We start from the raw sequence: 14,845 nt of genomic DNA on the forward strand, positions 1-14,845 counted from the left end.
ATTGCATTGTAAAGAACACTAACAGAAAAAATTAAAATTAGGAAAGTTTGTATTAATTGTTCAGTTCTGTTTACACAAACTTAAATATTAGGTACTTATTTATTATTTTTTCACAATAAGCAAGTGTGTATTTACTAAAATAATATTTTTCTAATGACAACAAGATTAATTATAATACTAGATACCATTCTAAGAGTTCAAAGGATGAAAAAAATTACATTTTTACGATACATTTTTGTGGTAAACCAGCATTTATAATTTTATGTTTAACATGCAAGCAAAACAACATATTTTAAGTAATCTATATTTTAATAAATAAATTACAGAAAATAAACTCCTGATCAAGAAGATGAACAAAAATTCCTGAATGCTAATATGAAAACTTAAGAGCGGTTCAAGACATTAGGAAAGCAGTATAGAACTGTGTAAATACTTATTTATAGATTTTCATAAAAAAAACCTCTTTTCTTTGCAGTTTTTTATTTTTACCTATTAAAAATTTTAAATATAATAATTTAGCATAAAAAGTTTTAACTTTGATTGTTGGTAGATCACTCATAATTTCAATAAATACTTTTTAAGAAATCCTATTTATGATACTCAACATTTTAGTGTTACCCACTTTACGATCAGAATAAAACATTTATTTTCCAATCAGAGTATAAGGCAAGTTCGTTTGGTAGAATAGCGATACGAATGTAAACCATTCACAGTTGAAAAACATAATCAACACAGAATGTTGATGTGGATTCTGTTCCAGAAATAAATTCAGATATTTTTTCTAGATCATATATGATCTACAAACAATTCACAAAGTGAAATGTCCTGTGCAATTTTATTAAAACCCATATCTGTATCACTAACGCAATAAAACAAAAACTATGATTAGCACTACTGTAGTACCTTACCTTTTTAAAATTATTGAGATTGATGCACCAGTTAACTGTAGCAAGGGCTGCTTCATTTATAACTATGAAAGTCTATACAGACTACCACGTATAGCAAAGATCACTATACAAAGCACAATGCATGTTATGATATGATGCAGTTATATTTTCAACCATTTCTAAAACGATACTACTAATTAAATCACAATGCTAAAATAATTATAACATAGAAATTAAACCCAATTAACAATATTATTATATTAAACTGAACTTTAATCAGAGACCTGCCTGCAGCATCACAGAATACTAATATAAAATAATCAATGATGAAGCAACTCATTCAACTATGAGTATAAAACTGTATTTTATTTTATAAATAAAAAAAAAAATTCCAATAGAAGTAATAAAATACATGTCACAATTTTTAAAATATTAATATTTAAGTCTGAAAGTAGTGAACATACAGATTGCTGGTTTAGAAATATGTCACTTCTAGGGTTAAAAATACAAAATATTAATATTTTTCTATATGACTAGCAGTAATAAAATTTTAAATTTAAAACAATACATCAATATTAATTATTCAAGATAAATTTTAAAAATGACTATAAATACAGATTTTCATAACATTGGTTAGTCATAAAATGTAACCTATGAGAATGAATAGTAGGATAAAAGTAACACCAAAAACTCTGAAAAATTTAATAATAATAATAAAAAAAAAAAGCTAAAAATCATATATTTTTAAAATTATATAACAATAATTAACAAAAAAAAAAAAACAATAATGTTTCTAAAAATTAAAATAACAGAAATTAATTCATTTATAATTATAATATATTGGCAAATACAATTATATTATTACTGTTCGTTTATTTATTTAATAATGTATAAATATAAAATACAAAAATGTTTTTATTCAGCCATTAGTAAAAGTGAATTAACAGCGCCAGTCTTATTGTATCTATTTGCTTCATAAACAGATTTAATCACCTCTTTATCCATATTTGGAAACATTTCTTCAATCTGAAACAAAAATATTTATCATTTCATGCTTTTAGTAAAAAATTTGAATATGAAGCCAGTAAAGAAAAGAAGAAAACAAATTTGTTAAAAATTACATTTTTTATAATTTACATTTAATTTCAGCCAAGGTAAACTACGATTACTACAAATATAATACAAAAACATTCCCTAGTATATTTAGAACCTTAATTTATAAGTAAGTTCAAGAGGTATTTGCAGGCACTATAAATGCTAGACAAACTTAGCATCTCCTTCTTAATTTTTAATTTATTAAAAAATAAGTTGAAAATTATTAACCAATTAACTACTTGCTTTCAAATTAATAGAATTTTTTCTTCCACAGGATCTTTAAAGCAAATTATTAGCACTTACTTCAAGCAGCATTACTGGTACCAATAACGATGGCCTCAATCTTAAAAAGGTTACTTAAACTCCATAAATATACAACTGAGTGACATATTTAATCTAGAGGTGCTAATTATAGATTAACCTCTGGTCAGGTATTACAAACCAATCGTTTCCATAGCAACATGATATCAAATGCACACGACATCAGGTAAACTTTAGTACTGCCGCACATACCCTCAGCTGCCACTTTGTTTTGTACCACGACTGTAATACATGGGAAAACATAGAGGTGACTGTTGCAGCTCTACCTAGCTGCGAGGTACAGAGAGCATCTTCCATTTTATGCAAGCTTCTGCTTGCATAGATTTCTTCTGAAATATCTGCAGCCAAGATCCACTGTTAGTGGATAGCTTACAGTAATAATGAGCGATGGCTCTGCGAGAGAATGGTACAGGAAACAGTGAACTTATGTGCACAATAATTTACAGTAATAACTCCCATTTCAGCTAGTGGAGTGCTAAGTACCGGGTGTGGTATCGGCAAGCCATTATGTAGTGGATCTCTTGCCATTTCAGTTAAAACAAAAATGGTGATTCTGTTATCAACACACACAGATTATTTCACTCCCACTTTTGGCTAGGTCAACACACTGCAGTACATAAGAAAACATTTCAGTTATGGGTGTCCAATTTTAGACTACCGGTTCAGCTTTGATGAAGAAACCATCAGGAAGAACACGAAGCATCTGACAATATTGAAGCAATTAGACAAACAGTTACACAATTTCCACATCGCTCCTCCATCATGGAGATTGACTTCACCTGCATAGATAGTGAAGATCAGCATATGAGCAACATAATTTTTAAAAATTAATAAAAGGTATGTGAAAATAAATGGCAGACACTATTCTTTAAGAATATATTTAATTTTTTTTTAATAATTTTGTTGTATTGTCTATTTTATTTATATTTCAAATCTGGGAGTTATTTCTGTCAGATCCTGTATAATGAGTAATGGTTCTTTAAAAAACGGTATAAGAAATGGCAAACTAATTTGCATGACAAGGAAGGAAGAGCAACATTCCACTATGAATTATAAACTTGAACATGCTGTTAGTGATAATCTCCACTTTACATTTACTGAACTTGGTGAAAATTATCTTTAAATTTCAAAGTCCATTCTTTACATAACTGTTACACATAGATTAGGTTTACATTAAGTACTGTGAACGATGGGTACCAAAACAACTTACAGATGTACACAATACAAAAAAATTGAGATGCACTGACCTTTTATCAGCAAAACCAGAATAAAGTGATTTCTTGATAGTACTGTTACCAGGGGACAAGACGTGGATTCAGCCCATAAATACTAAGATGAAAACAACAATTCAAACAGAGGTGCCCTCTGTTCATGCATGTGCCATGCATGCACATCTGTGCGCGCGTGCACACACACTTCCCATAGAAGTCCAAAAATTCAAATAAACCAATTTTGAACAACAGACATAATTTCTACCATGTTTTGGGACCATAAAGGAATTATGTTGGCAGAATTTATGAAGTCTAGTATAACAGTTATTGCAGACATTTATTGTGAAACATTAACAAAATTTACGAGGAACTATATAATAAACAGTGAGGGTTGCTAATGAAGGGAATAATTTTGTTAGCATTAAAATGAAAGGCCTCAAACTGTTACTAGCAGGAGTGTGTAGAATGTGCAAAAGGGATGTTGCGGGTGTAATAAACAAGTTTAAGTAGCAGATTTTTTACCATTCCCTAACAGCCCTGGTTTGGCACAGACTGATTTTCATCAGTTCACAAAATTGAAGAATTAGCCAGTTAATTTAAGTCTTCAAAAACAATGATGAATTCATGAATGGAGTCAAAGGAAAGGATGAATAATTTGGTGGCACCATTCTTTTAAGAGGGAATAAACAAGCTAGTAACATGATATGACTGACAAGTGCTTGAATTTAGACAAGTGTTTAGATGAAGTAAGTATGTATGTAATTTTTGTATTAACTAAATTTTTATCACTTTATTAATAGCCCTGGTACAGTGAATATGTTTTTACCAAATCAAATTTTTTGTATGTGTAAATTTGTTTATTAATAAAAAAGTATTAAAATTTTGTGTTTACACACACACTGAGAAACACTGTGACCTGGGAGTATACAAATTGAACTGCAGCGACTACAATAAATACTACACTGGACAGCCTGGATGCACACTGATCCACAGAAACAAATTTAGCAAAAACACCTATGGAAATAGAACACTTGCAAAGAAAATAACTACAATATGAACATTTTACATGCAGCATATAAAAACCAAGATCTCAATACACTTCAGTGATATAAAGTTCATAAACATGCTAAATTTAGAAAAAACAAAATAATACATTAAATAAGCCGATGTAGCATAATTCAAACACATTATTTTATTATAAATGAGGGACAGAAGAAATGTAATGGGAGAACAAAATATCACAAAAATCAACAGATACTATCATCTTGTAGTTTCAATCCTCTACTGTTAAGATTCCATGAGTAACTGAACCATGCCCACGTTTTCTATCAGTTGCCATTGATATGGAGTAAGTATAGTATGTCGATGAGTTTAAAACAATGTGCAATATAGAATTTTTAACAGTAGAAAAAGTGAATACTAGTGTCAATCATGTCACTAGTGTCTAAAAGCAATTTATGGTGATGAAATTGTTGATTAAAGTACCGTGAGTCAGTGGGCTATAATATAAAACCTTTTATGAGGTTTTACAGAAAACCTCATAGAGGTCACAGAAAGTGAATGTTGAAAATGAACCTCGCAGCAGTCAATTAGAAACAAGAAACGGAAGCGGATGAATTAACTGAATAGGACCAACATATAGCCAACCAGATTGGCATATTGAAACAATGAATAGAACACATTACTGCACAACTGGGCTACCATACACTCAGTTTTCGGTAGGTGCCATGCAAAGTCATAAAAAAGAACAAACAACAAAGGAATGTTGTGAACAGCTTCTGGAATGTTATGGTGACAACAAACTTCTTTTTCAATACAACAGGTGACAAAACTTATGTGCATCATTATGAGCCAGAAGAAAAACAGCAGAGCATGGAATACCAGAAATACGATTTGTCACAAATCAAAAGAATTCAAAACATGACTCTCTGAAGAAGAGATTTATTTTAAAATGTTCTCATGTTTCATCATGCTGTTATGTAATGAAAACTTTTCTTGTAAATAAGTTCCTATAATTTTGAATGGAATATTGTTCAAGAATGTGAGCGTGAAGAAGTAAAATAAGGAACTAAATGAAAACTTTTTAATTTTTTAAATAAATAATACTTGATGATGATGTTCCTATTTTGGTAAAAGTAGGAATGAGATAGAAGTAATGAAATTACTTCATTAATATTTCATGGCCAAGCAAAAAATTCAATATAAAAGTAAAGAAAGTAATGCAATTTGATAGAAGTAGGGTAATGAGTTAAATATTAGGAAAAGAATACAGAGCTGAATGGCGACAGACATGGAACAAAAAATCTGCCTCTGGCAGATAACTGTTTGTTAATGCTACTGCAATGTAGCAGTGAATTAAATTTTATTATTACAAAAATGAAATGTTAAATGATAGATAATTACATTACCTACTGAATAAAGGCAGCTTGCAAAAGGTATTTTCATTAAAAGCGTTTAAAAAAATCTTCTTCAATGTATTGACAGCTCTGAGAGCTAAACATTTTTATAATCGTACATAAAATTTCTGAAACCCACTCTAAGAAGCTTCCAAGAAATGTTTATTTCTTGTAAATAAGTTCACATTAACAAATCGCACCAGTTTTTTATAAACATATGCCTCAGGATTAGCAAATTCAGTTGTTTTCCCGCAATGCACTTAACATATGTATTTAGACTGGTAGTGGCATTTTTCAGAATGGCTTGAGTCTTGTATCGCATTAGACTTCCTTACAATTATGGTATACACCATACCTGACAACTGTGACATAACAAGCGGACATTGATCCCACAACTACACTACACCTTTGGAGAGATAATTTCCTTACTTACCACTAACATATATTCAAAGATATCATTTTCAATATCACTTAAAATATATCAGCCCCAAATTTAAAGGGATATACAGTTCAATGACCTTAAACAGATTATTTTAAATGAAAAATTTATATTTACTAACCTGTTTCAGGTCTTGTTCACTAAATTGTGCACCATTAGCCTCTGGTTGTGGAGGCTGTGTATATACTTGTACCGGTGCACATGAGCGAATTCCAAACATTGTGTTATTGACAGAAGGTACCATCATAACTGGTGCTACAGCTCCAGCAGGGTAAAAGTATGGATTAACAGGAGCAGTCTGTAAAAAATAAAATCCTTTACTATTCACCTTAAGTCCTTTGCTTAATAGGATAATTACCAGCTATTAAAAATATATGTAATTTATAGACTGAGCATATAACTATCTTATTGATGAACAGTGAAGTACAAGAACAGATTATATTTTATTAAATAAAACAATCTGAAAAAAGGTAAGCAGCAATGTTGTTGTGCCTTACTGACAACTGTATAAAGTTTAAAATTAATCCTTTTCTCAGAGATAAGGTCAAACATTATTATTACCCTTATAACTTAACTTATTTATTTACTTACCTGCTTAAATAAAATAATATAATAAAAACATAAGATGTTTTATTAAAAAAAGACATCTAAAAAAAGACAAAAAATCAATATGCATTCAAGTGTAGTTTTAAGTATCACAAAACATAATTAAAAAGAACTCAACTACACAGGCATTTTGGACAATTTCCACATTATAAAAAAGCATTAGTTATGGTTTTTTGTTTTTGTTCTATTAAACAGGTTAGTTATGGCATTTTTTTTTATATTTTAGATATTTCTGTCAATTAGTAAACCGTATGCAACAAACAAAAGAGCTTCACAGCACCACTCACTTGTACGATATACTATTTACACAAACTTCATTGAAAATGATTGTTTTTAACAATATACATAAAAGTATCATGAAGTTCTTTCATAATATAATCTATTCGTGAAAATAATGAAATAGTTCTGTAAATATATCTCCTAAAATGCCACGTTTGTGAGTTACGGCCAATGAAAGATTTCACCTGGATTTCAGCTACCCCAGTGAAATGAGGTCATACTGAAATTTTTACGACATTAATTAAGGGGCAGAATGATTTCTTATGGTTTTTGATTTGAAAAATCAAATAAAATATAGCCCAGAACCCTACCTGCAGTAGTTTTTGAGAAATCTGAGGTGAAATTCAATAAATTGGAGTAAAGAACCCTGTTTTTTGTTTGACTTACAATAATGTTTTGGTCAAATGGAATTTTAAATCTTTACTGGGGCACTTACACAAAAAAAAAATTCTCTAACAAAAGTTGAATGTTTTTTATCACAAATTACAAAAAAAAACCTTTTATTAAATATTCTCTAAATATTATCTTGCTTCAGAAAAGGAATTAATGAAGTTTTTTGCTTTATATTTTCTATATCAATAGAAGCCTTCAAACCACTACTAAAACATTTTGCCTATCCCACTCCAATGATCTGTGGCAGCAAAAAAAAATTTTTTTTTAAATTAAATTCATTTCACAAGTTACCTATTGCATACAAAATGTAAAAGAATTAATTTTTTATAACACTTTACTGTTTAATATGTCCTGTAAAAAAAATAGACAAAGGTTTTCATCCCCTTACTAGAAAGTTACAGCTTTGATTATTTAGAATTCTGACAGTATCTTTATATTTTTTAAACACTATTAAAAAAGCTGAAAACACAGTTGTAGGAATTTTCCCATTAAATAGCTAAAGTTGCGTTCCAGGAAAAGTCGTACAACTGTGGGTTTTCTCTGATGAACACACACACACAAACTTAATTAAAAATATTTATCATTTTATTTTTTGTTTATTTAATTCAATGATTTTAATTAAAGCGTGCGTGCATACTGTATTTAATTCACGCGGGTGTGACGATACTATTGGCAACAGTCGGCACTAACTAAACTAATGCAATTTCACAACTTACACAGAACAAATTTATCTTGTACAGTTGGTATGGCAGACTGGTGTAGCTGTGAGGCTTAACACATCAGGTACCAAGTCAACTAGGCAATCAAGTTCAGAGTCCCAGCCAGACCAAATTATTTTTTTACACTTTAAATATTATTCATTTACTTAATTCTACCACTCACCTGCAACTTGACAATATGGCAGATGACTACAACAGCTGTACGTCAAAGCTACTAACCTTTGAAATATTAAATAAATTAAATAATTAATATTTAAAGTATAAAAATAATTTGGTTGGCAACCTTGTGGAATTTTAAATTTCCTGGTCCAAGAGGATGAGGGGAAAGGGGATTTTCCACAGGAAAAAAATAATAGATTCTAAGATTGTGAACTTTGACACTAGCACTCCTTGTGGTAACATGTTGTACTATTGATGCAGTATGCCCACTTAGCTACTAGTTTAAGCATTTTTTAGGGTGGGAATGCGATATTCCAATATTTTTTTGCAATTATTGTTATTTTTTAATTGTTAACAAATGTGCCTTAGAAAAATCTGGCCTTAATTCGGCAAACTCTTGAGATACTGAGGGTGTGGGTGTCCTTGCTCCTCTTGACCTTTTAAGTTGAAAATTTAAAGGCATCAATGCCCGATATATAGAAGTAATCTGACCAAAGTATGGTCAAAATCAGTTCAGTAGTTCTGGAGATGTAAGATCATTTAGGGAACAACACTGAACACACATACATATAATCATTATCATCTGGAAAATTTCCATCTGGTTTTTTGGGTTCCTTAGATATCAAAACGTCAAGAACCGGTGAAAACTGTACATATCCAAATTGGACCGACAGTAATTTCCATTCTAGAGCTATAGCACTACCTTAATGAGAAAGTAAGTCCTTTATTTTAATTTACTATCACCACTTAGAGATTATTTTAAGAATGAAAAATAAATTTTACCCGAACGCTAGTGTATGGGTAAATATATAAAAATACAAACAGAGCTTAAAATGATGCCAGAAAGTTTTTTTTCAAAAATGAACTGCATAACTTGATCAGAATAGCTGGGAAATTTAAACAATTTAATTTAGAAATAACAATTATTTAATTCAATAATAAAAACAACATAAGATCTGATTACGGTAGTAAACTGCATACCCCATACAAATGACAGTTTTGTAACACTGGAATAACTCAGGGAACATCATCTGATAGATTGAAAGGTATAAAATAAAGATAAAATGGCTTCCATATCTCATGAAGACACCTCACACCAATCTCCTGCGTGGTATTTGCATTTATTAGTGGCTAATGATTATAACCCTAGTAGATGTCATTTAATATTAAAAATATAATAATAATATTAATAAAAATAACATACCGAGAAGCTTAAAACAAGGTTGATCATTCCCTCAAGCCCATCGCCTTGTTTACCAGAAAGAGGATACCAATCTTCATGTGTTTCACCACTCAAAACAGCTTGAGGTATGGGAACTTTTGCCCATGCAATCAATTCATCCATTGTGAATGAGCACTCATCATAAATTTCTAAATAAATACTTGACACACCTTGAGGTAGAAGACACTGTATAACTTTATTCCAACGAGGATTTTTTCCACCATTAGGATCTGTATGAGTTTCATAAACACAATGACCGACACGAAGTCGAACATATGGGTCCATGCGTGTCATACCATAATTCTTAACAAGTTTTGCCTGAAAAAAAAACATTTTTATAAATTAAAATTTAATACAAGGAGATATGGATCTAATTTTTTCAAAGACAATAATATGCTAAAAAATTTTATTATAATATTTTTATCAAATGTCACTTACTTGACATATCTTACTTATAATGCACAAGGGTTACTTTTTTTTCAAGGTCCGATCGGTCGCGAAATAAAAACCCGTGCAAAAATCGAATGAACCTTTGCGCATATGTGTTGCGCAGCATCTCTAGTATGGCCTTCAATCATGGCGCGTCACTTCATTTAGTTCTGAACACGCCCGTAAACATGTCTGCAACAACAGCATCTCCCGCCAAGTGTGAAGTGTGTGCAGTAATTCGATTTCTTCAGACTGAGGGGTGTAATGCAGCTGAAATTCATCGACGAATAAGTAATGTGTACGGTGAAACTTCAATGAGTGACAGCTCATTCATTCAAAGTGCGACAATGGTGCAGGAACTTTAAAGCAGGACGTACAGATGTTCATGATGCAGGCGGTCAGGGAAGGAAACGAATGTCAACTGATGATCTCGTTGACCGAGTGGATGAGGCAATTCGAGAAAATATTTGGTTCACAATTTCTGTATTGAGTGATTCTTTTCCTGAAATTTCAAGGTCAGCTCTCTACACCATTGTGAGTGAGAGACTTCAGACCGCAAACTGTGTGCGAGATGGGTTCCCAAGATGCTGTCCAACCATCACAAAATAATGAGAATAGACGCCTCCCTAACGTTTCTCCAGCGCTACCAGTATGAAGGAGAAGATTTTTCAACAAAATTGTCACAGGGGACGAGACATGGGTCCATTTCGAAACTGAAGAAACAAAAGAACAATCCAAACAGTGGATGCATTCTCATTCTCCCAGTAAACCAAAAAAGTTCAAGCAAATCTTCTCCGACAGAAAATTTATGGCTACAGTGTTCTGGGACCAGATGGAGTACTCTTGGTGGAATTCATTGAACGTGGCAAGACCATCACTGCAGCCTCATACTGCGTGACTCTTCAACGTCTACGAAGGGCAATTCAGAATAAGCAGAGAGGAATGTTGTCATCAGGCATTGTCTTTCTCCATCACAATGCTCGGCCGCACACTGCAGCTGTAACAAAGAAGCCCCTGCAGCGTTTTTGTTGGGAATTGTTTGATCACCCACCATACAGCCCGGACTAGGCTCCATCCGATTTTCAACGCTGGCTAGGAGGACAACATTTTGGCACAGACATCGAGCTGCAGACCAGTGTAGAAACATAGCTCAAAACACAGGCAGCTCTGTTCTATGACGAGGGTATTGGAAAGTTGGTACCACGCTACGACAAATGTCTAAATCGGAGTGGCGACTATGTAGAGAAAAAGTGTAACTATGTAAGTACTTGTTTCAAATAAAAAATTTTTTATTTTCACTGTGGTTTTAATTTCGTGACCGATCGGACCTTGAAAAAAAAATAACCCTTGTATATTTTTCCCCTGTGAATTAGTTTTAATTACTTTTAAATGTTTTAAAAGTATAAAGGTAACATTTTAATAAATTAATTTAGATTAATAATTTTTTTTTGTAGCCAATTATCAAAAATTGAAATAGAGGTATTTAATATGGTCGAATTTTTGCTTATCACAGCAGCAAGCCTTATTTGATTGAAGAAAAGGGTTGCTAAAGTAGAAACTTAAATGCGTTTTGGATCCTTTCATGATATCAAATATTTATTGAAAAATTTCCAAATGCCAATATTTCAGCAGAGTAGCGTATACAATTCAAGGGTCAGTTTCAAATGCAAAGTGAATAGGCAACCTTCCATTAGGGCTCCAGAGGGCATAACTGATATTGAAAGAAAACTTCTGCTGATCGGAAAAAAATATATGTGTAAATTATCACAACAAAACAGTATAAAATACATTTCTTGTTGTAAGATTCTTCATGATTTAAATTTGAGAAATTTTTTTATTGCGACTAGCTTCTCAAAAATATTTGATGGACAGACAGACCCGATGCTGTATTTTATTTTAGACAAAGCACAGTATCATTTAACAGGCCAATGCTTATTCATTACATATATATACACATTTAACAATGATATATCACGGCATTGATTATACCATCAAAATCCTCCACTAAAGAACAGAATTCATACCCTTGTAATAAAGAAAATATACTAACTTGGCCTATAGTAATATTGAGACGACCTGCTGCATTCTGTACAAATGGGCTACCATACATTTGCTGCTGTAAAGCGATTGCAGCTTGCTGATCAGCTGATTCTTGCTGTTGCTGTGAAGTATCTGATATCCTCAAAAAATCTTGTGGTAAAGTACCAATCAGCACCTAAAACATAAATAATTAATAACAGTTTTACAATATATTATTTTGTAAAATAAATTGGGAGGCATTAGCAAGTATATTTAAAACATATAAATCACTCAATTATTAATACACTTTTTCCCAAATCTGTACTCCTACTTTAAATAAATATAACAAGAGAGGAAGATAATGAAATAATGAAAGAAAGTGGGCAAAATTTAAATTGTAATTTTAATTTTAAGAAATTTCTTCTTTCACAAAACTAGAACTCATTTTAACTCCTCAGGTTTATACATAGAAGTAATCAGTAAAAACACAAATTTAAATACTCTTAACGTTATAGTTAGGTAATATGAAGTCTTACTAATGAAATAAAACAGAGATTCCTTCTTTCACAGCATTTAATAAGTGCTAACAGGATGATACTTTACCTTTTGTTCAGAATCAGGGACAAGATAATCAATTCAATATTATATTATGTCAAAATACTGAGAGTCGTCAGAGGAACAATATCAACCCTATGTGGCAAAGTTTCAACCATTACTAAGCACATTACATAAACATGTAATAACATATGTGATGTTAAATTAACTAATAAAATATGTGAACATTTTTAAACTGATTAGTGAATCTGTTTAGATAAATAGGTTATTGAATTCTCAGTCTTTGCTACATAATCTTAAAATCCTCTTTAATGATCCCTTATTAATGCTCCTTAAAACCTTAAGTTCCTTACTAATCAAAACTGTAAGGATAATATAAATATACCAGATTACTAATCACATCAAACATTACCAATTATCAGGGGTGGTATAACATATGTACTTAAACTACAACAAAAGCACACAATTACGCACTTAACAACTATTAAATTTACTATTTATCTTGCTATTCTTTTACCCAAATTAACTAAAAGCAGCCAACTAAGAATCATACCTTAAAGATTTATTAAGTAAAAACGAGCTTACATAAAATTAACAATTTCTTTATAACAAATAATAATGTATGAACACAAATACCTTCATTATTTTATAGCTTTAGATTTCTAAAAAGATAATGCACAACAAAATAATTGCTCAAGTTGCAGCGATTTTTTTTTTAATAGTAGATATTAAATTATTTTTTAAGTAGAAAGATAGAATATTTTTATTACTAAAGGGCCTAATTATTTTCATAATAATCATAACCTACAAAATTATTTCCCACATTTAACTAAGTTGGTGCATCTGAGAAATTTTTCAACCAGTACTTGAATTTTCTGACTTTTTAATATTTACTATTTATATAATTAAACTTTTAAAATTCCGTTAAATCAAAGTTAACATAAACTCATTTTTATTTTTAATAACGAGAACATACGCTATTATGTTAGTCTACATTCCGAATATTCTCTATTATTGATTAGTTGTATTTATTACCTTATTGAAACTATAAAAATAATATTAAAATGATAAACATAACAACAAATAAATCTAAACAAAATGTTTATTTATGTACAATGGATTATCAATATGGATGTAGCATTAATGGAGTTAAACAGTTACGGTAAAGGTTTATCAAAAATGCTACGTAGAAAACAACTTCGTAAGATGAATAAAGCAAGCAAACCTTACTGCCTACGTATGATTAAACTTTAGTCTAGAAGTTGTCTTTACACAACGAAAGAACATTAAAAAATTTTATTTCGAAAACATTTTTTAAAACTTTTTTGGGTAATAAAAAAAAATACAGTCCGAAGCTAGAAGTAACCTTAATTTTAATCTAGAAAAGTCTAATAACAGCAGTTAGATTCAGAAAAGTCATAATTACTACAATAAATGAATAAAATTAACTACGTACACGTTTTCTACGATCTTCATTAATTTTTTCTGGAGAAGAAGCTGCTGCCATGATCAACGAATACTAATTAACATTGATAAAACACACCTGCAATTTGCTAAAACTTCCAGATACTACCACAAACGGTTAACAGCTGGTGATTACACAACAGTTGAGTAAATGTAGTAGGGGAAGGGAATCAGTCACGAGAGATTGAGCAAAATATTTTACCCAACGTGTTTGTTTCTGCTTTGTAATTTCTTGTTTTATGAAATGTCAACAGAGCGCAGAACAATCGAATTCATAATACTATTCGCGACGCGACTGTATCCGAACATGTAAGGGTTGTTTGCAGTAAACAAACATGGATATTTTTTAATTAAAAGCTCAGAGAAAAAAGTATTATGGTATCGTTTTACAGTAAAACATGAATCTAACAAATGTTTCTATACTATATTTATCGTTCTAAAAAAATAAATTCAATAAAACTAAAAAGAAAACCAATTCCAATCATTTAATGCAACTTAAGAGTTATCGTTGAGAAATGTAAATATTTTTGACATAATAAAATTAACAAACAAGTTTCCCAAAGAAAAAGAAAATTAAAGGTTCTGATCACTGATGTAAATTTAAGAAATAAAGTATTATGATTTTCCGATGAAAGTAACGTTACTTTCCGT

General features: G+C 30.7%; 1 protein-coding gene across 1 annotated transcript; it reads right to left on the reverse strand.

Moving 5' to 3' along the window:
• Nucleotides 1–1,608: 1,608 nt before the first annotated feature.
• On the reverse strand, nt 1,609–14,373 carry LOC142332552 (toll-interacting protein-like). Its single transcript, XM_075379006.1, has 5 exons — nt 14,187–14,373; nt 12,207–12,371; nt 9,710–10,045; nt 6,471–6,647; nt 1,609–1,913 (listed from the first exon to the last, which is right to left on the reverse strand). The coding sequence occupies exons 1-5, from the start codon at nt 14,235–14,237 to the stop codon at nt 1,803–1,805; spliced, it is 840 nt and encodes a 279-aa protein (XP_075235121.1). The 5' UTR covers nt 14,238–14,373; the 3' UTR covers nt 1,609–1,802.
• Nucleotides 14,374–14,845: the final 472 nt, after the last annotated feature.

This window comes from Lycorma delicatula, chromosome 11 (assembly GCF_047948215.1).
Source record: "Lycorma delicatula isolate Av1 chromosome 11, ASM4794821v1, whole genome shotgun sequence".
In the NCBI taxonomy this organism is placed as follows: domain Eukaryota; kingdom Metazoa; phylum Arthropoda; class Insecta; order Hemiptera; family Fulgoridae; genus Lycorma; species Lycorma delicatula.

What these genes read in the sequence shown, in the direction of transcription:
- LOC142332552 (XM_075379006.1), bottom strand. Translation starts at nt 14,237, where the DNA reads ATGGCAGCAGCTTCTTCTCCAGAAAAAATTAATGAAGATCGTAGAAAA. An exon ending in ATGAAGATCGTAGAAAACGT is followed by an intron (nt 12,372 to 14,186) that starts GTACGTAGTTAA and finishes TTTATGTTTTAG; the next exon opens with GTGCTGATTGGTACTTTACC. An exon ending in ACCTTGTTTTAAGCTTCTCG is followed by an intron (nt 6,648 to 9,709) that starts GTATGTTATTTT and finishes TATTTTTTACAG; the next exon opens with ACTGCTCCTGTTAATCCATA.